Consider the following 20,823-nt stretch of genomic DNA (forward strand, 5'->3'; position numbering starts at 1 on the left):
TAACAACCCTACCAACCTCGAGAAAAATTCCCTCCTCTTAAAATCTAATTTCAATGTCAATGAAAACAAAATCTGCTCCCCCTTCGCTCTTCGCTATTCGACAGGGGAAATGACAATGCTTTTCTTTTATGGATTTATATTTTGTTTGTGATTTTTTGCGCTGTGTATAAAAGCTTCAGATGGATTTCATTTGAGCCATCAATTCTTCCAAGCTTGGTCCACTGGCCTCTTCAGCCTCGACTGCAGCTCGATACGCATCGCTCGCGAATTGGTTCGGTAAGTTGAATTCTGGTGTCTCTTCATTCTCGTCGATTAAAGAGATCCCTGCAAAAACAGTCTTTTTCAATTTGCCTTTATACAGAGTATTTTTATTCTTATGAGATAGTAATATATGCATCCTCCAACCCCATTCATTGTCCTCGTGCAGAGGCTTGTCTTCAACGACTTCAGAGGCTTCTTCTACTTTTGGCTTCGCCTCGTATTCCTTCTGCCTTTGTCTACAGTAACTGTCGTCGCATTGGGGATTTGGTTTTAGACTCATTATAGGAAAAAAGTCCTGGAGAGCATTATATCCCAAATAGTGGGTAACCGTACCAAAATTCAGTAAATATTTCAAAGCATTTTGCACCAAGAATCCTGCCACTATTCCCATTGTAGTAGGTAGAGATGCTGCACAAACTCCATCACGCTTCAGAGTTTTTTCATCTATATTTGCTGCAACGACTAACGGAGGTGCGCACTGAAAGAAAAAGAGTCATTTTTATTCTGAATTGAGATATTCTTTTTTCTGTTTAGGAAGATTGTTCTCTTACCCCAAAGCAAGCAGTCTCTCCTGGTGATATGAATTGGATGTGACCGGAAACTGCATTTTCAGACACCCCGCTCTCGAACCATATCTGGGACAGTTCGTTACACGCTGTGTTGATTGCCATTCGAGCTTCGAAATTGTCAACGCAGCTTAAAACCAAGTCTACTGGACCTTTTGTTAAACTTGAAGTACTAAGGGAACACACATACGAAACAATTGGATCATAAAAGTTTTGTGAAAACGTTAATAGGATTTGTACAGTTACTAACGTACCTTATAGTGTTCATAAATTTTTGAAAATTGTCTACAGTTGTTATATTATAATTGTGCGTTTCTATTTCAACATCCGGGTTAATGGATTGCAAAGTTCTGGCTGCGGCTTCCACCTTGCTCTGACCAGCTTGATGTGGTTGGAAAAAGAGTCTATTCATGTTCGCCAATTCTACTTTATCGTAGTCGAATAAAATTAACTGTAAACAATATTGTTCGTTTATTTATAACACACAACCTCTCATTTTTATCTATATTAATGCAATAATTACCTTTCCTATACCACACCTCGTTAACATTTCTGCTGTCACGCTTCCAACACCGCCAACTCCGACAACTGCTACTGATTTCTTTCTTATACTCTCGTAATCATTGACGATTCCCATACTTTTCAAAGCCATTAAACGACTGAAAAAAAGATTTAAGAATTATTTTATCTTCAAACAGACAAAGAGTAAACTTTTCATTTTAAATTTCGAGCCAATTCTTGAGCGATTTCAACGCCTCTATTATAGGGTTTGTTCTTTTTCACTGCACTATCGAACTAATGCAATTAGTTGAAATAAGACAAACATACATATGTATACATATGTTTTCTAGCTATAACTTATTGCACTAGTGCAGTAATACAGCGAAAAAGAACAAACCTATAATTTGTTGGAATTAAATTAAATTTATTTCAGTTTTAATAAAGTTTTTATAAATTAACTTAGTCTGACAATCGCATTACAGGCAAACAATTAATTATTTGTCGCTAAAGTTTTTTAGTTCAAATTTAAAATAATGAGGAAAATAAGCAAATGTATCATAAATTTCTAACCTGTACGGATTTGAATCAACAACTTCACCAGACATATGTTCAATTTTTTCCCTTGTTTTTTCCCTACCAGTATTTTTTTTCTCTGCTAATTGGTTTTCAAGGTCAGCAATCTTGCGTTTTAAGTCATCTATGTAATCCATGGCTTTTATTTTAAAAAAACTATAAAAATAAACTACATCCGTCAGACTTGACGTTTTAAGGTTAGACTTGACAGAAGTGAAGTGGAATGGTGTTCTATACTGAATACATATACTGATCAACGTAGTTGAGTTGCATGTGTAAGAGTTTACTATACTATATTGTTGAAGTATTCCTGTAGTAAAGTGGGGGCGAAGAAACTAAAAGGGTAGGGCTGAACGGCCGAACTTTATTTTTATTTTCTATCGTTGCCTTTAAAATGTAATTACAACCCAAGGGCACAATTGATACTTATTAAAAGGATATTAGATGATACCAAAATATTAAATCTGTGTGACTATTTTTCGCTTTCCTAATGCGTAATGGAAAACTAGTTAATCAAAACAATAGAAATCTAGCATTAATATTTTCGAGTAATAAACGTAGTTTTTTTCAAATTTCTACACAACTATTTCTGATAGCAACGGTATGAGACAATAATATACGGTATTTTCTTCCATTCAATACACTACGCAATAATTAAACTTTCTGAGAATTAGTAAAACCACCTTAAATAAAACCAGACATATTTCTCAGACATTTAAACATCACAAAAGTTTTATGCGATTTTATACGATTCTAGGAAACGCGCGCGTTTAAATATAATTTCAATGCCTTTGTAGCTCTGTGCAAAATATACGTTTTCTTGTAAACTATAATAGTAATCTTCATTGGTAAGATATGCTATATGTATAGGATAATCAAATTTCGTTTTAAGAGAATTTAAGAACGCCTAATGGGAGTGCCGAAGAATAAAAAAATATAAATCAAAATTAATAAGAATAGAAACATTTATGTCAGTTGTCAAATTATAGAAGAAAAACATTATTCGAATAATCGTATGACTATTTTTATGATGAATTTATTTATTATGTGGTGTCAATACAAAAATCCTACTCCTCCTAAGAGTAAAAATATTTTTTTATTGTTGACTCCTTTCTGTAATAGATCATAAAATTTGGATAAAACGTCAGGGCTCCAGCACATAGACTCCGCATTTCCACGATGTACCTGTAAAAGGATAAACAAACAGAAAGGCGGCAGCACAGCACTAGAAAAATAGCTGAGAACATCACAGAAGAACTTGCTTGGTAAAAACTCAATTTGAGCGGTATTTTGTTCGCATTGTTTAATTCCCTTATCGACCCCGAGGCACAAATTTTGTATTCGCTACAAGTCACAAACAGTGTTTTAAGGGTTCTCTATTTCTTGCGACATTCACGACAATGTAGTATAAAATTGGACGTTTTTAAACTATCGCGATTTAATATTCCCTTTTTTCTTTAGTCTCGAAGTAGCACAGAGAACACAACGTACACTAACCACAAATGTCATTTCCCAAGTATGCAAAGCCATTTGAAAGAAAGAAAGCTTGTCTCTTTATTGAAAAACTAGCTGTCGGAAGACCACGCACTAAAAGGAATTATGGTCTGCAGCGAATTGACTCCCGTAACTATCGTTGAACAACAAAACACAGCACCACGTTCACAACATCTTTTTCATCCTTTTATCACTGTACTGAGGCAAATAATTTAGAAACATGGCTAAAAATACCCCTTATACTTAAAACCAGAGAGAAATGAACATCTAATAGATTATTTCTCGCACTCATGCAAGCTTCGAACATATAAACGATTGATTTTTGAACTCTAAAAAAAAACAATCTGTTGTACTCCGAACTTTGCGAACATTAATTTGTACATAATAACGACATACTAAAACCACTGCAATGTTGCCGCTTTTGATCAAACTTGTAAACTTCAGTAGGTGGGCAACTAAGAAAATTGACACTTTGGTAATTTTTGTCTGCATAAACGGTATCTATTTTTACTCGAACACCAAAATTTTTTCTCAACCACTGCACCTTCATCGTAGCTGAGCATAAGAGGGGTTTCTGTTACTTTTCCCCAAAGCAAGCATGCTGTCTGCTTTCTTTAGGGAAAACTTGGAAGTTCCTCCCAAGCTCCAGCTCGAAACACAATCACTTGCTTCTGTTTTTACATCACTGTACACAATTTTCAAGCTTTTTGTTTCGGTTACCACAAAGCACTGTCCTTTAAATAGCAGTACATCCTCACTTAAAAATAAACTTCAGTATTTTAAATAAGCATAACACAAATGTGAACTTTTCTGCAGAGCAAGGGATCTTTCCTAATACGCTCACTCTCACTCTCTCTCACTCTCACTCTCACTCTCACTCACACTCTCACTCTCACTCTCACTCACTCTTTCAATCTTTATTTCTATTTCTATCTTCGCTCTATCTCTCTCTCTTTCTCTCTCTCATTCTCTCCCTTATCCATTTGAGTTCACTGTCACTCTGGTACACAGACTTTTCGTTAACTTTAAGACTGTCGAGCTTTGTTTATGCACGGCCACTTAAATCCTACTCGACACAACAATCTACAAATAAGAATTGTAGTATAATCAAATGACAAAATTAAAAATTAATTAATTCCATAGATAGCTGCTTATGCTATACCAGATCTTTCACATTATTTTATCTTTAATCCCTTTTAAATGACCGCGCCGTTTTTCTTTATAAACTATCCTCCTTAAATTTTTTTGTAACGCATAAATGACTATGTTTAATAATGTACTATAGAATTACCTTACTCTTAAAGACAAGTAAATCAAAATTAGAATATACGCAAATTATTTAGACACTGCAAAACTGGAAGATCATTTTAGTTATTACAAGCTGAATCTACATTTTAATCTAATGTTTTTAATGAAAAATGTCCACATTTTGACGAGAGTTCATGACTTATTAAAAACAAATTAAGCAACATTTGTTCAATTATTCCATTCTACCCTTCCTGAATGTGAAAGAGCTGTTTACAATTAGTGTAACTATTATACGCATTCATTAACTATAATGTGTATATATATATATATATGAGTGTATATATTACAAATAGATTCTTAATCTATATATGAAATAATAGGAGATAATAAAGATAATTGTACAATATTATGGTAATTGTAACAAAAGTGGATAAGACCATTCTTATAGCGTGAATATTAGCTAATCAAATGCTTACTTATGGTAAATACGTTGATCTTCAAAAATTTTCACGTAGTCCTAAGCTGAAAATTATTCTGTTTTCCTACCTTACAGAATAACAATCTATGTCAATGATTTACGTAAGTCTTGGATTTTTTCATAAAAGTCAACAAATTAATGCTTTTGTATTACGAGAAGCTGATGTTTATGTTAAAATATTGCTAATGCAAATATGTATTAGCTACAACTCGATCATCGTATGAAAACATTATTAAGATGTTTTCCGATACGCAATAAGTTTTCTGTCCAAAACGAAAAGTCGTCAGAATGTCTGCAAATTTTAAGAACAATTTCTTCTCTAAAATTTAATAGAGTCTTACTTATTACGATCAAACTACATCGGTCATTATTTTTTAGAACTTTACGTTACTCTACTATACTCACAATGAATCGACTGGATCTATATAAACTTTTCTCCACTGAAATGATACAAAGAAAAATATACAATAGTTATCCTTCAATCAAGAAGTCTCAGTTTAGCTGTATAATGATGAAGCACACTGTAACCGCAAGATTTCAAGAGCAGTGGAAATCTCGTAACATGACCAAGGGATCCTAATAGCTTCTGCTTGATAAGCTAAAAAGAGCTTAAAAGAAATAGAACGCATAATTATGTTATCGATTAAAAGCAGTGTAAAGTTAAGCACTGCCTCCTTTAACTACGACGATCACCAAGTGATCCTCTTTGAGGCCTTCTTCACTTAAGCTAGGGCAAGTACGTTTAAGCAATTCTGTGGAGAAACTGCATGGAGGAAATGCGTAAAGGACCCCGGTACCTTCGGTGTCCTTGTTTAATAATGAAATAACACCAGCGGCTTCTTTTTGTTTCAAATACGATACGAGATTTCTCAAAGGTCGAGTCTGAACGTTTGTGTCGTCGTTTGTGATCGCTGCACTGGATCCGGCCAGGCCAAGGAAAATGGCATGGGAGCTGGACGTTTGAATTCTCTTTGAAACGTCATCTAGTTTAGGCTGATCCAAACGAAGCCTCTGGGTGATTCGTAGCATGTGTTTTCCGTCCTCGTCCTTCATCAGTGCGTCGATTATCTCCGTATCGCCATCGGTTAAATGGAATTTGGCCGGGAACAGGGAGTTCTTCAAGATTAGAGCACCTTGCCAGACAGCAATGGATTTTCTTGCTACCTCTGGCAGCGTCCTTGAAGTGGAAAGCATACCAGTGCGAGTATTTTCAGAGTCAGAATCGGAATCCAGCTGCCGTCTGCGAGGAGAATGGGACCTCGAACGGTCCACTCCTGGTTCCCGGGAGATAGAACGCCTGATACTGCGAGGAGGCTCATATTCAAGTTCCTGGGGTGGTCTACGACCACTCCATTCTGTTTCTTCGCGCACGTAACTCTCTGGATAGGCGCTTCTATATCCACCTCTGCCTCCTCCTCTCCTATCATGCCAAGGAGCAGAACCACGGCCTCTAAAACCACGTGGACCGTAGCTAAAATCTCCATCAGGACCGTAAGGATCGTACGAGGATTCATAGTCCACAGGTCTTGGTCTGAATTCTCCACTCTCTTCGGAATAAGGTCTTGGCTTAAAACCAAATCCGGGAGTTACATCCGCAAAATCGACGCGCAGTCTGCGATCTGGACCACCCAGAGGGAATCCTCTCATTTCCTTAACAGCTGCCTGAGCGGCATCGATGGAATCGTATAGAATATAAGCATTGCTATCTCCTTTGATATAATCTATCTTCTTTATAGCACCGAATCTGTCAAATTCACGCTCCAACTGAGGTACCGATGTCCAAGGACCTAAACCACCTACCCAAATTCTCGTAGTTGGCGTCGCCTTACCATATCCAATTTTACATTGAAATTTGCCAATGTATTGTCCCGATAATTCTACTTTACATCTGTGGGCCATATCTAAAGTTTGAAAACGAACGAAAGCGTATGCGTTACCGGTTCCGGGCGGTGGTCTTTTAATATCAATGTCGTCCACTGTTCCGTACTTGCTAAAAATTCTCCTGAGCTCTTCCTCGGTAATATTTATCTCCAAGTTGCCAGCGAACAGGGTTCTCGTTGCCAGAGGATCGTCTTCGGGAGATACATGATGAAGGTAATTAGGGAATTTGTCCTTCTTATTCTCAACGCGGTCAAATCCGTGAACAGGATGTCGGATCATCATATGTCTCGGGGGATGACCATAGTGGTGGGGAGGACCAGGGTGAACGTGAGGTGGTCCATGATGAATTGGTGGTCTTACGAATTCATGATGTGGAGGTGGAATCGCTTCACGTCGCATTTCTCTGTAAGGAGGCATCACTGGCAAAGGTCTGTGTCTTTCAGTGGGACCAGGAGATCTGGCGTAATAGCGATCGTAATCAGGTGGTGTAATCGATCTCGGTCGCCTGTAGGTCTCTGGTCTTTCGTAAACCGGCTCTACCAAGGCTACTTTTTCATACAAGATAATTCTTGGCTTTGCGTGTTTCGCATCTCTAGCGTCTTCAGAGCTCCTGAAGCAAACGTAGGCGACTCTCTCGTCGAGCTCGTGAGCAATTCTTATCGAAAAGTCGCCGAATTTTTTGTACTCGCGATACAGAGTATCCTTAATGACTTCATCGCTAGCTTTTGGATGGATGTTACTGATACAGAGGACTTTATAGCTATAAGGTCTTTCTGGTGGTAGCTCTCGTGGTGCTCTCAGGTATTCCTCACGATGAGAACTGGACTCTATATATCTTGCATGAGTAGCGGATCTCATTGGAGGACTCGGACTTCTCGCTCCACGACTACGACGACGGATCCTTTCTGGAGTCATCCTCTCATCGCTCGAGTCCTCGTACCTAAAATTATTTTCAATTTATATCTGTATCCCACTATACATAAAAAGTTCTCTGCATTTTATCAAGCTTGATTGATTAAGCATAAGAAATCCGTATCAATCATGTTACATCAAAATATTTTTTGTTTGTTGAATAAAATCATCAATTATTCACCAACATTTTAGACTGATGAAAAAACTAATGTTAAAAAGTAAATGAAGTAACTTGTCTAACTTAAATTTTACATTTTAGATTATTATCAGTTCGGCAGAAAAAATAAATGAATCAAAAAACAAATTTTCCATAAAAACGCTTTATAAAAATATGTAATAAAATCATCTCCATATAGCTATTATTAAATTAAGTTATATGTATTCTCTATGAGACATAGATCTGATAAGTATAAAAAACTCTCAAACTACTATCCACAAGCTAATCAAAACAAGTTATCTCAAAGCAATAATCTCTAAAATAGCTAAGCTTATCACTTTTCATTTATGTAATGACGCTGTAATACACAAAGTTAAAACAATCTAATATGAATACAAATTAATATACTATTTACCTGCCAATTATAAGCAAACAAATAAATTAAGTAATAGAAGTAATTGTAATATAACTTTGTACCCTTATATTAAATCTAGCTATCTTTAAAGAAATTATTAAGGATTAAAAGTTACTTAATTTTAGACTTCATATTGGTCGAAGAAGCATTCTAGCAAAATTTGATCAGTAGAAGAAGAGTTTTTGATTGCTCGGCCATTAAAAAGTAATGAATTAAAAAATTATTATTCCTCAATAATTTTTTCACATAAGATCTATATTTAAAAATAGTACAAAAACTTTTTTTTTTAATCATTCATATTACCTAAAATTATAGGGTTGGTCATAGTTCACTAATAACCTAGTATATCAACCAACATGATTAATATAACTACAAAGCATTAAATTGTTTTCATAGTGCCAGTTTTTCCACCTAATGGTATAAATAACAATCTATTAAATTCTACTCAATTTCTCAAACTCTACTAAGCAGTTAAATTTACAAAGACATTTACCAAAGGGTAGAAGCTGGCTCTTAGAATAAGAAAATTATAATTACAACTATTAAGAATTTGCTAGGTTTTGGAAAATTAATGAAGTACAAATGAGTCAATCTTGATTTATGATATACAGATAAGACGTTAACTACGTTTTATGAATTTCTAAATAGGCATTACATTATATAGATTGTTAATTTATAAAATATTTTATCAAAGAATGTTCTTACCGGCCCATGGAGGACCTGCTTCGTTTGACGCGAGGAGGCGGAGTATCACGACTTGAGCTCCTCTTCATGCTGTTGCGGATCTTAACCGTAATTTTATGTCTATCGTCCCGCGGAATCCCAATCATCAACGCAGTTTGATACCCTGGCACTCGATAAATATTGTAAAGTAAGGGAAAGAAGGCTAAGCAGCTCTACTCAAGTAAAAACGGTCGATAAACACTTGGCGTTTCTTTCGTGCCAAACGTCCACCTAACTCAACCAGCCACAAATACATAAAATGGCGACGAAACTGTCTCCCTAGTAGTGGCTAGTAGTCCCTCCCCAATCTCTCGTCTTCTTTTTAGCTTTTTGCGCTGCTCCTTTCATTACCAACAATTCTAACATCAGCCATCAAAGTCCCTAAAAGATTTCATTTTGAATATTATTTTAATAGTCTTTTCAAATATTAAGTTTAAAAAAATTAAAAGAAATATACGGTCTAATAATAAATAATAAATAATAATAATAATAATATTAAATTAAGAGTTATTTCAAGAAATATTTTCCCTAGCATTTCATCGCGCTAACCAATAAGAATTACTGATTGCACTAAACTGCAGCTGCACTAAATTTGTACTGTGCAGTTAAAGATGTATTTGTCGCTGTTTTTCTCTCTTTTAAAATAAACAATTAAGGCAAATATATAGCTTAATAAAACTAACGTAACTAAAGTTTAGTGTAAGGACCTGAACACAATTGAAAGAAATAAAGTATTAGAATTATTAGAGTATTAGACACTCAACTAAGCTATTTATGACTTCTTATTGGTCAAAATTTTGCCAATAAATACAGAGACACACTTTTGACCAATCACAAAGTCACAAAATTACTTGATTTAATGTGTGTGTAATATCTTATTCCTTTCAATTGTATCGAGGCCCTAACTAGCTCTAAATGAATATTTTCACTATAAATATACGTACTTGCAATACACGAAGAAGGTCATTTCTTCCCTTTTAATCTGTTTTGGTTTAACTATCTCATGAGTACTCATGACTAATAGGAATGCACCATGTGAATAAGTGAATGCATAAACATAATGCCTATAAAGGAATCATGAAGGGGAGTGACGGGAGGGGGGAGGGTAGATAAAGAGGGCTTGTGTAGTAAACAAACTTTTTACTCTCTGTCAGACTGTCAGCTATTCGTTCAGTGTCACAGTGTGTAGTAAATACATACGTCACAAACTCGTCACAGCACAATATATACGGTGCATATAGAATTGCATAGCATAAACGTTTAAACATCCGTCTTATCGACTTCGATCTATTGTCATGTTTTTGACATGATAATAGAGTAGCGTACAAGAATTTATGTTTTAACCAGCTTTGTCAGAGTGGCTAAATCAAATTAAACAATGAACCTAATAGTTTTGGCAATTATATTGTTATGTGCTCCGTTTGCTTTTTCCAATGTCATACATTTTCAACCGGAAGGAGTTCATCTATCGTACGGAGGTAAAGTCTAATTCCGTTTTATTTTTATTTTCTTATCATCACGAATCATGAATAATTAATAATCAAAGGATTTTAACAATTAATAATGTGTTCTTTTTACATAATTCTGTAGACAATATTCATGACATTGTTGTAACTTGGAATACAAAAAATGATACTCAAGAATCTATTGTAGAATATGGCATAGGACGCTTAACTTTAAAAGCAGAAGGATATTCTACATTATTTATAGATGGTGGAAAAAGGAAAAATTCTCAATATATTCATAGAGTATTGTTAAAGAATTTAGAACCAAAAAGTAGATATGGTAAATATTTGATTGTGGCTTTACAAATATTTGACATAAATTACTTATATGACTTCTGTTTTTAGTTTATCATTGTGGCAGTAAAAATGGATGGTCTAACCTCTTTTTTATAAATACTGCACCTAACGTATCAGCAGAATGGTCCCCAAATTTTGTGCTGTATGGTGACATGGGTAATGAAAATGCACAAAGCTTAGCAAGATTACAAGAGGAGACTCAAAATGGATTATACGATGCTGTCTTGCACGTTGGAGATTTTGCATATGATATGGATACTAACAATGCACATGTAGGTGATGAATTTATGAGACAAATCCAAGGAGTTGCCGCTTATGTACCATATATGACTGTAGCAGGAAATCACGAAGAAAAATATAATTTTAGCAATTACAGGTACATTATTTTAAAGAGTGAAAAATTGCAGCTTTAACAATTATCAAAAATTTTTTGAATATTCAGTTTAACCTTTCAGAGCACGTTTTACAATGCCTGGTGGTACTGAAGGACTTTGGTATAGTTTTAATGTAGGCCCTGTCCATTTTATTGCCATTGATACAGAAGCCTATTATTTTATGAACTATGGTTTGAAGCAACTTGTCAAGCAATTTAGTTGGCTAGAGCAAGATTTAAAAGAGGCTAATAGACCTGAAATTAGACAAAAGAGACCATGGATTGTTACTTTTGGCCATAGACCTATGTATTGTAGTAATGCCAATGCTGATGATTGTACAAACCACCAATCACTTGTGCGAGTTGGGTTACCTTTTCTGAATTGGTTTGGTTTAGAAGAATTATTTTATAGGTATAAAGTAGACTTGGAATTATGGGCACATGAACACAGCTATGAGCGTTTGTGGCCGATGTATAACTTTCAGGTAATTAAATCAAAAGTAACATTAAGTATATGGAAAATTAATTGTAATCTGTGCAGGTTTATAATGGTAGTTATGAAAAGCCATATACAAACTATAAAGCCCCGGTACATATTGTAACAGGGTCTGCTGGATGTAAAGAAGGTAGAGAGAAATTCATTCCACATAGACCACATTGGTCTGCTTTTCGTAGTTCTGACTATGGATATACTAGAATGAAAGCATTCAACAGAACTCATTTATATCTAGAACAAGTAAGTAACACAAAAAAACAATTTTGTGAAACATATGGTAACTTTAATATTACATACAATTTTTATTTATCACTAGGTATCAGATGATAAACAAGGAGCTACTCTCGATCACATTTGGCTTATAAAAGATAATACATTTCCAAAATATGAAGATGTATAAGTTCTTTTTTAAAAGCTTAAATTAATACTTTCTCATAATTTACTGAAATTTTTCAAATAATTTCTGACAGAAAGTATTAAACTACTATAGGTATTTAAAAAATATAAATATCAATGTCATCAATAATTTAAAATTACCATAAGACTCCTTTATTTAGAAACCAATTTCAATGGAAGGCCTCTTAAAAATTAATAGTTTACATATTTTTATCAAAGATTATAAAAATAGTACTTTCAAGTCTTAGCTTTTATAGTACCTAAGTGTACTGATACCTTAAGTATATTATATATATTTTTTTAATATGCCTTTTTAATTAACACCCCATTATTCAGTTTTTTTTTTAAAGCCTTGATTTATGTTTTTATCTTTCTACATCTTTATGTTCAATATATATTGCCATTTTATTGATTATATACCAAATCATATGTGGATTTGTTTAAATAGTACATCTCTAATTTTACGAAGGTCTATAAATACATAAATTAAATGATACATTCACAATAACATCTTATGAAGCTCATAAAATAAACTGCAAAATTATATAGAGTCTACCACTTATAACGTCTGACAGGATAGCATAGATATAGAAAGGCGGGTCCCCGTAACTACCAGAAATATTACATTTTTGCTAAGATTCTTTTAGAAAACTCTTAATGTTTGCAAGTCGGAGAAGTCTACATGAAGTACAATTTTAATATCTTTAATAGTTATGAAGATAAACATGCGTAAACGTTTATCTATGTACATATGTGTTAAAACCTAGTGACGGACTCTGTAATATACAATGCAAAATATAAGTTTTTATTTCAAAAATCTAAAATGATCTTCATACGTCCTTCAGCACGCCTTCAGAGATCAAATTAATTTATAACCTTTTAATAGATTTTAAAAAGTAATAAAAATATTTCAGTCGGGACTTATATAATAAAAGTATTTGATGTTTTTACAAAGGATACCTATATTTTTTCAATTTTTCGGTCAAAATAAATTTTTCAGATCTTTTGAATTACCTACAATACCTCCTCCTCCTTCCTTCCCATCTAAACAACTTAAGAAAATTTTATTATCTATTAAGTTTCAATTTTTCTGCTTTACCATCAACTCAGCGACTGCATTCTGCACTACTCAGCAATCATTCAGCGATACGCAAAGCCCAGCGAGGACGCTACATGCCACTTCAATTTTAAAACGCTTGGTTGGATTATCTATAAAGTTTTTATGATACTGATCCATTTATTAGAATCTTTAATTGACGTTTTTAACATTTTGCTAATGTAAAATAAACAAGAAATACATAAATATGTTAAATCAAGCTGTAGTAGAAGCTTTATATTCTGCAACATATATTGAAAACTATTTGGATTGTGTGGAAAATCTACCAAATGATCTACAAAGGCATGTTTCTCGCCTAAGAGAATTAGACGCTACTTGTCAAAGTAATTGTAAATTCTATATTGTATATTTAATTTATGTTTATAATATACAATTTTATAAAGATAATATAATTTGCTCTTAAATGAACTATTTTGCTTATATTAATATGTATTGACTTATTAGATTATCTACGTGAAGTTGACCAACATCAAGAAACATTAAGAAATGACACTGATGTAAATGCTAAGAGGAGAGCATTACTGAGGGTACAGCAAGCACTAATTGCAGCTCAAGAGATAGGGGATGAAAAACTACAAATAGTACAACAAGTACAAGATCTTATTGAAAATAAATCTAGACAATTAGATGTAGATTATCGTAACCTAGGTATATTGTTCACTTGTTTATTATTTATATTCACTTAAACCATTTTAAATCACTATTAACCTTTAACATTTTCAGATTTTGGTAAAGAACAAGAAACCTGTGAATCTATCAGAGAAGCAAATTCAAACCTAAATTCCAATAATACAAACAATGCTAACAATACAGAGCGTCAACCAAAGAGAGCTAGGAGAACGAGAACTGAGGCTTTAGTTGATTCTGCACATGCAATGGATATGATTGTTATGACAGAAACAAGGTCGACAACGTTATCTAATAATACTAATGGATCTCAGAAGAAAAATACAAATACTAATGCTGGGAAAAAGAAAAAACGAAAGGCTCGTCAAGGGAATCAACAAAACCAACACAGAGAAGATACTCCACCACCACCAGAAGACGATCTTGCAATTGATCCAGATGAACCAACTTACTGCTTATGTGACCAAATTTCTTATGGAGAAATGATACTATGTGACAATGACTTATGCCCTATTGAATGGTTCCACTTTTCATGCGTTTCTTTGAATACAAAACCAAAAGGCAAATGGTTTTGCCCAAAATGCAGAGGTGATCGACCGAATGTAATGAAGCCAAAAGCACAATTCCTCAAAGAACTTGAAAGGTATAATAAAGAAAAAGAAGAGAAGTCGTAGTAAGAAATATATTTAAACTTAAATAAGACTTTACAGGAATTATCCAAATTTGAATACAGTAAAAAGATTGAATTATTAAATAGAAAATTTGTAAATGAAAAAATACATTTAAAACCAGAATTGATTTAATACGGTATTTTCTACATATAAATAGTAATGTTAAAAAAAATAGAATGCAGATAATTTGTAAATACTCATTTAAAATTAATGTAGTAATAAGACAATAGGTAAATATATCTAGTATCAAATATGTAATTATTAAGATAAATTAAATTTTATATATATATATATTCATGCAAAACTTATATTTAATTGTTTCAACTATATTTTGATAAAATGGTACAAGCTCTTCATAATTTTTAGTACATAATACTATAAAAAATGACTACATATAATTGTGAAGAATTGAAAATCAAAATTTTAAAAATATAAGTCTAACTGTATAATGATATTTCTGTTTTTAATGAGATCCTTAAATTTTTTTCAATAAAATCTATTTTTTTGAAATAATTAAGATTATTGAAAAAGATTTTTAATTTATTAGGGATTAATCTAAGAGGAATTAATGAAGATTGTAAATATATTATGTCCCATGCATAATTTTATTATAAATGAAACATAGTTAAATTAATAAATACCGCAATAATATCTCAAGAGACACACAAGATTAAAATTGAAGAAATATAGTCTGGCAAATTAATGTTCTTTGTCTTTTAAGACAAAATTATTGTAATATATTATTTAATTGAGCAGAATAAGTAATTTATTATTATTTGTAGATTAATGTTATTGCAATTTATGCTACAACGGTTGGCAACCAATGGTTAACGGGCCACTGCTGGTCCGTAGCATTTTTTTATATTTTAAATAATTTATGAAAATTTAATAAAACATGTTGATGAAAAGTGAATCTTACTTAATGGGTAGTATTATGTTGAAAATAGAATAAAAAATAAGATTTTACCTTATAGGTTCACGAAATTTGAGATTGCGAATGCAGTATTCCGCAGTATACAAGGTGTCACTTAGTTCAATTCAGTGTGAATGTATACATATTCAATTACCTTCGCAAATACAAAAGATAACAAGTTTTTCATAAGATCTTTTTGAAAGTACTTTCTATTTAGATTTAAAAAGGAAATGTGCAAAAAATTGATAACTATAATATTTGCGAAAATAAATGAATGTTTACGTTCACGCTCTAAGGGGAATTAGTAATATACCCAATACAAAAGGTTGTCCACCGCTGTTATAATGTATATGACTACTGTATCTTATTAAAATAGAATTAAATTCTTTCACATATAATCATTTTAATCTTGTTCTAAATTACACTGAGTATTTATAGTTTGATTCAGATACAGATTTTTGTATAATTTACCTAGTTCATCTAATCTGGTTGTTACCTAAGCTCGGTAGTAAGCGAGAATAATCAAAACATCGTATACATATACATAAATACTTAAAAAATAAGTCAGATCTTATCCAATGTTCTATGCCTTAAAGTCTGAAACAAGTTAAAATAAGAATTATCATATATCAGTATCATAAAATCCATAATCAGCACCATGACTTGTTTATATGAATATTATTTTTAACACTAGGTTTGTAAGTTCCGTCAATTTGATGGACCCAAAATTTTCTTATCAAGATTTAATTTCTTATTATTTTATAAGGTCAATTATAATATTAAACTTTGATTTAATCATGTAAATTAATTAATCAACATTTATTACCCTACAGAAAAGGAATTTGAAAATAGATATACAGATAACGTCCATAAACCTAGCATTAATTATATTTAGGAAGGGATCATTACTTAATGTCAGCGAGAATCGTCCGTCAAAGTTTCTTGCCGGTTCAACCAAGATTGTTCTACTACAGTAGCTACTCTTTTTTCGTATTCCCGCTTATTTTCCTGGTATAATTGTGCTGCTAAAGAATTTGCTGGAGAATTTGGATTTGGTTCATCCAAGAGTGACTGTAACAGACATTACAGCATTCATGTTATTTATTTAATGAAAGTTGGGCAGAAATTTATAATCTTTTTTTAATATAGAACAATAAGAATAAAAGGTTATAAAAAAAATCAGTGATTTGTAAGTTGAAACGATACATTTATTGACGCGCACGCGCGTTTGTGTGCGTGAATGTATATATATAATTTCTATGAGCAGGTATATATATATATAATATGTAAAAGTGAACTTAATGAACTACATATATATATATATATACACACACACAATGTACTAAAAATTAAATGAAGTACAAATCCGTGCTCATAAAGATATTGCTATTAGCACAGGAACAATGAAGAATTGGGTATTATTTACATTCTAATATTTAATATAACTAATTTTTCTTTATCAAATATTGAAATAAATAAATACACAATTTTATAATAATTTATTATTCAACATTGTAAAAATTCGATCTAATGTTGCACATTATGATAGTTCAATAGAGCATTTCCGAAGAACCATGCCAAGCTTTAGCTTCAGCTTCTTGATAAGGCTGCACGTTCTTCTTCTGTCTGATAGCTGTTGGTAGGTCAGTGATGCTGCACCAGCACCACAATATCTCCTGCGACTAATCCACAAAACTCTGCTCCACACAAGCCTTAACTCTCTTCTCGTACTCACGTCGGTTCTCTTTATACAGCTGTGCCGCCATTGAGTTAGCAGGCGAATTCGGGTTCGGGTCACTTAACAGCGACTGCAACCACATAAGTCATATTTATTATATATTGGTTTAAATAACATTTTTTTAATGAACTGCTTTGCAGGTTATTGGGAATATGTAGCAATATTACTAATGTTAGAAGATTTTATTAGACGAGTGCATATTATAGATTTAAATTGATATAAATATATATATATATATATATACGTGAACCTTTAATTTCAAATAATTATTATTCATTTGGCTAGACTTTGCTGAATTGCAACCGCTGTTAAGACTACACAATAAATTTCTTTTCAGATATTAATCGCAGGATCAGTTGTTTTAAAATAAAGATTCTATGAAAACAACAAGTATACCAAAATAACAATGAAATGATAAAACTTATGTCTGCAAAGATTGCACCATGTCAAATTATTATTTTTCTTAATAATTAGTATTTTCAGTGATTCATTTTATCAAAACATTGCTAGAACTAGAGAACAATAATGATTAAAACTTTTAAATCTTACTTGTATAGATGTGAGGATAGCAGATACATCATAGGTAGGACTCCAACGATTTTGCAATATGTCCAAACAGATTCCACCATCTGCATAAACATTGGGATGGAACATTTTACTGACAAATCTTACTGTAGGAGGCTTATTTGGATATTCTTCTGTGAATTCTATTGTAAGCTTAAAGGTACCATCTTCGAAAGGAGTATCGTGTGGCCTATAACAGAAATAAAGGAACTTAATGTCTTTATAAAACTGCACAGATTTGTATAAGCAAAAATAATCTTACCCAAATATAACAGCATTCCATATCATAATATTATTGTCTGTTGGTGCGCCTGATACTCCTGTAGGTGGATCTTCCTGTAATCTTTTTAAAAATATACACATTCAACCTAACAATCAATTATTTCTAAATTATTTTAAATATTTGAGCTAATATTAAAATTGAACAAATTAAGAATAGATAACACAAAACAAATTTATTCCTACTTAAATAACGCAAATAAAAAGGCGAAAAAATTCTATCATCTCAAAGTCAGAAGGTATAAATATAATGTGCTGTGAAGGACAGCTTTTAAATTGAATTATGAAACAGTAGTTGCAAAAATATCAAAATATATATGTATACATATATGTCAATAAAAACAACATTGGTTTCTTGATTAGAAAGTAGTAAAGAAACTATCAATTTTAAGGAAACTAAGTACCATGAAACATACTGAAAAAAAGGGATTAAGGAATTATTTGTAGGACAGTAGATTTAAAAAATAGAAATTAGAAGAGAAAAGAAATTCTGCAAATTCGCACGTATAAAAACCCTAATAATAGCTATAACATAGGCTAGAATGACGTTATACACCATGTATATATCTGATGCTGCGAAAGCAAAGGATCTATTCGCACGAGTACTTAATCGAAGATAACGTTTATAAGAGAAAGAGAGACAGAGAGAAAGGGAGTCTGAAAAATGTCTAATAATCAGGTTGTGTTTTATCAGGTGTCTCAATACAATAAAAACAGTGAATATCGGCAAAGGGATTACCTCTTGAAATCCCTCATAAGTCTTCTTCTTGCGGGGGTAGACATCCCTCAAGAATGGGCTGCTCGCTCCCGAATTATAGAAACTTTTGTAAGAAACAGTTGTAGTTAGGTTTAAGTGAATTCCTGAATCCTGATAGACGATGGGTGACTAGCGTAGTCACTGAAGAACTCACGTCGGCGCCTGCGCAGACGTCTCTAAAGGCGGGTTTTAATTCAATGTTGGGAGATCCGAACAGTCCAAGGGAATAACGAGACTCCCAGTATAACTCCGTATATTCAACTATAATCACGGAATTATTCCCTATCCTTGTGAATCATATCATACTTCCATTCCTACTCAATGCACATAAATCATTGTTGTTGCGCGATACAAATAATTCATGATCGAAAAAGAAAACGTATTATATTTTCTTAGCCTTTTCTGTCGCTTCTAATTTCAATTTATATAAGTACCGATGATTTGACCAATATTCTCTTCAAATGGCCTAAGCTAAACGAAGAAACTTATTTGCTTTAACATTTACAGTATACTAAGATTAATAAAGGCCATTATTCCTGAGTGTAGTCTAATAACTATACTTCCAGTCCTATTAAAGTCAATGTAGTGATTACAGAGTAAAGACCTTTAAACATGAGCGTTTTTTGATGCCCTCGGGGCAGCTGAGTTTGTGAGATACGTCATAGAGTAGTAGAGTAGCAGCAACTGGCGACTACACGAATAAGTATGCGTGTAATGAGTAGGGATGGCTCACACGAATAGGAAGCAATTCTCAGTGTATAAATGACAAGAACTATAACAATTACAGACTCATAATGAGATTCAATTTAGAAGCGAAAACACTTTTTATTTGCCAGGATCTAGTAGTAATGAGAAGCACGCGAATCGTCGAAATAAGGATAATACTATATTTCATGTACAATAAAAATCGCTATAGTACCGTAAAAAAATATTAAATTTCGAATTACAGATCTATTGTGATAAAAAAATTAGCTCTAGAGGCGTTGTAAATTTAGTTTCAATATAGAAACTTGCGAAGAGCATTCTAGATGATCAATTATTATCCCATTACTCTAAATTTGTTCGAGTATAACAATACCCTTCAATTTATGGAGTCACATGCGTTCTGTATTCGATAAGGCTAGAATTACACTTATCAATTGCCAAGCTTAGTTCCAACAACTCGCGTATGATTAGTCTTGATGATTCGAATAATTGTTATTCAGCTTCGTATATCATACGTATATTTAACGACTTTGCTTTTGCCAGTCCGAAGGCCACCCTATTGTATAATACGGTTATAAATTGTTCAAAATTTCTGGTAACCACGCACTATCTGATTGTTGCACAAGACCGTGACGATTTATCGCGCTTCTCAAATTTCCACTATTTTTTTCGTTAAAGTCAAACACACGGAAAAACTTCGTAAACAATTAGTTGAAAATTCGTTCACCAGAATACCAAAATGATCTCTCCCAATCTCTCAATCCTATTCCTCACTTCCTCAGTCCTCACTTCTCCCTACCTTTACAGACATAAATCAGAAATAAGAAAGATAGAAACTGTATTTAACGTATACCTATGGTCCTATGCTACGCGCCTGCTCCTCATGCTCCTGCTATACTACTGCCACACGCGAGCATAGGTAGAGTTATATTGTACATTATATGTTATACATATATGTAATGTATGTATGTATGACATTATATTCTTACGAGTATATACATATATCCATGAATTATAGCTTCTTCTTTGAATAAGATTATTTTTAATATGCAATTTATTATCATTTTCAGAATATAAAATAAAATTAACATTAAATCTCATCATTTTTATATGCTAAATATTGAATATAATTAATATATATATTTAAAGTAATTTAAAAAATAATAAAAGGGAAAT

At 32.7% G+C, this 20,823-nt stretch overlaps 5 protein-coding genes across 17 annotated transcripts; 2 read left to right on the forward strand and 3 right to left on the reverse strand.

The window, feature by feature from the left end:
* Positions 1-104: 104 nt before the first annotated feature.
* On the reverse strand, positions 105-2,159 carry Uba5 (Ubiquitin-like activating enzyme 5). The gene is made up of 6 exons (XM_066742226.1): positions 1,899-2,159; positions 1,351-1,486; positions 1,082-1,278; positions 813-999; positions 406-739; positions 105-324 (listed from the first exon to the last, which is right to left on the reverse strand). Exons 1-6 carry the CDS (start codon positions 2,036-2,038, stop codon positions 176-178), a joined length of 1,143 nt encoding a protein of 380 aa, XP_066598323.1. The 5' UTR covers positions 2,039-2,159; the 3' UTR covers positions 105-175.
* Positions 2,160-2,920: 761 nt separating this feature from the next.
* Positions 2,921-10,288, reverse strand: nito (RNA-binding protein spenito). Of its 2 annotated transcripts, none has more exons than XM_066742220.1 (3): positions 10,154-10,288; positions 9,192-9,590; positions 2,921-7,942 (listed from the first exon to the last, which is right to left on the reverse strand). In XM_066742220.1, the coding sequence occupies exons 2-3, from the start codon at positions 9,314-9,316 to the stop codon at positions 5,782-5,784; spliced, it is 2,286 nt and encodes a 761-aa protein (XP_066598317.1). In that variant the 5' UTR covers positions 9,317-9,590; positions 10,154-10,288; the 3' UTR covers positions 2,921-5,781. The 2 variants fall into 2 exon arrangements, with proteins under 2 accessions (XP_066598317.1, XP_066598318.1); XM_066742221.1 differs by lacking the exon at positions 10,154-10,288 and adding an exon at positions 9,759-9,797.
* Positions 10,289-10,419: 131 nt separating this feature from the next.
* LOC136782643 (acid phosphatase type 7) lies at positions 10,420-13,100 on the forward strand. The gene is made up of 6 exons (XM_066742224.1): positions 10,420-10,687; positions 10,800-10,994; positions 11,060-11,387; positions 11,467-11,869; positions 11,926-12,120; positions 12,197-13,100. The coding sequence occupies exons 1-6, from the start codon at positions 10,588-10,590 to the stop codon at positions 12,278-12,280; spliced, it is 1,305 nt and encodes a 434-aa protein (XP_066598321.1). The 5' UTR covers positions 10,420-10,587; the 3' UTR covers positions 12,281-13,100.
* A 126-nt stretch (positions 13,101-13,226) lies between these two features.
* Positions 13,227-15,030, forward strand: LOC136782646 (inhibitor of growth protein 1). Its single transcript, XM_066742228.1, has 3 exons — positions 13,227-13,716; positions 13,838-14,041; positions 14,117-15,030. Exons 1-3 carry the CDS (start codon positions 13,581-13,583, stop codon positions 14,692-14,694), a joined length of 918 nt encoding a protein of 305 aa, XP_066598325.1. The 5' UTR covers positions 13,227-13,580; the 3' UTR covers positions 14,695-15,030.
* Positions 15,031-15,205: 175 nt separating this feature from the next.
* Ubc6 (ubiquitin conjugating enzyme 6) lies at positions 15,206-20,559 on the reverse strand. 12 transcript variants are annotated; one of them, XM_066742240.1, is made up of 6 exons: positions 20,501-20,559; positions 18,925-19,118; positions 18,169-18,249; positions 17,892-18,096; positions 16,514-16,675; positions 15,206-16,201 (listed from the first exon to the last, which is right to left on the reverse strand). In XM_066742240.1, exons 2-5 carry the CDS (start codon positions 18,966-18,968, stop codon positions 16,520-16,522), a joined length of 486 nt encoding a protein of 161 aa, XP_066598337.1. In that variant the 5' UTR covers positions 18,969-19,118; positions 20,501-20,559; the 3' UTR covers positions 15,206-16,201; positions 16,514-16,519. The 12 variants fall into 12 exon arrangements, with proteins under 12 accessions (XP_066598337.1, XP_066598331.1, XP_066598330.1 ...); XM_066742234.1 differs by having other exon boundaries at positions 18,925-19,203; positions 20,501-20,531; XM_066742233.1 differs by lacking the exon at positions 20,501-20,559 and adding an exon at positions 20,073-20,460.
* Positions 20,560-20,823: the final 264 nt, after the last annotated feature.

This window comes from Prorops nasuta, unplaced genomic scaffold (assembly GCF_024137725.1).
Source record: "Prorops nasuta isolate Cenicafe-Biocafe unplaced genomic scaffold, Cenicafe_Pnas_1.2 PNAS00027, whole genome shotgun sequence".
In the NCBI taxonomy this organism is placed as follows: Eukaryota; Metazoa; Arthropoda; class Insecta; order Hymenoptera; family Bethylidae; genus Prorops; species Prorops nasuta.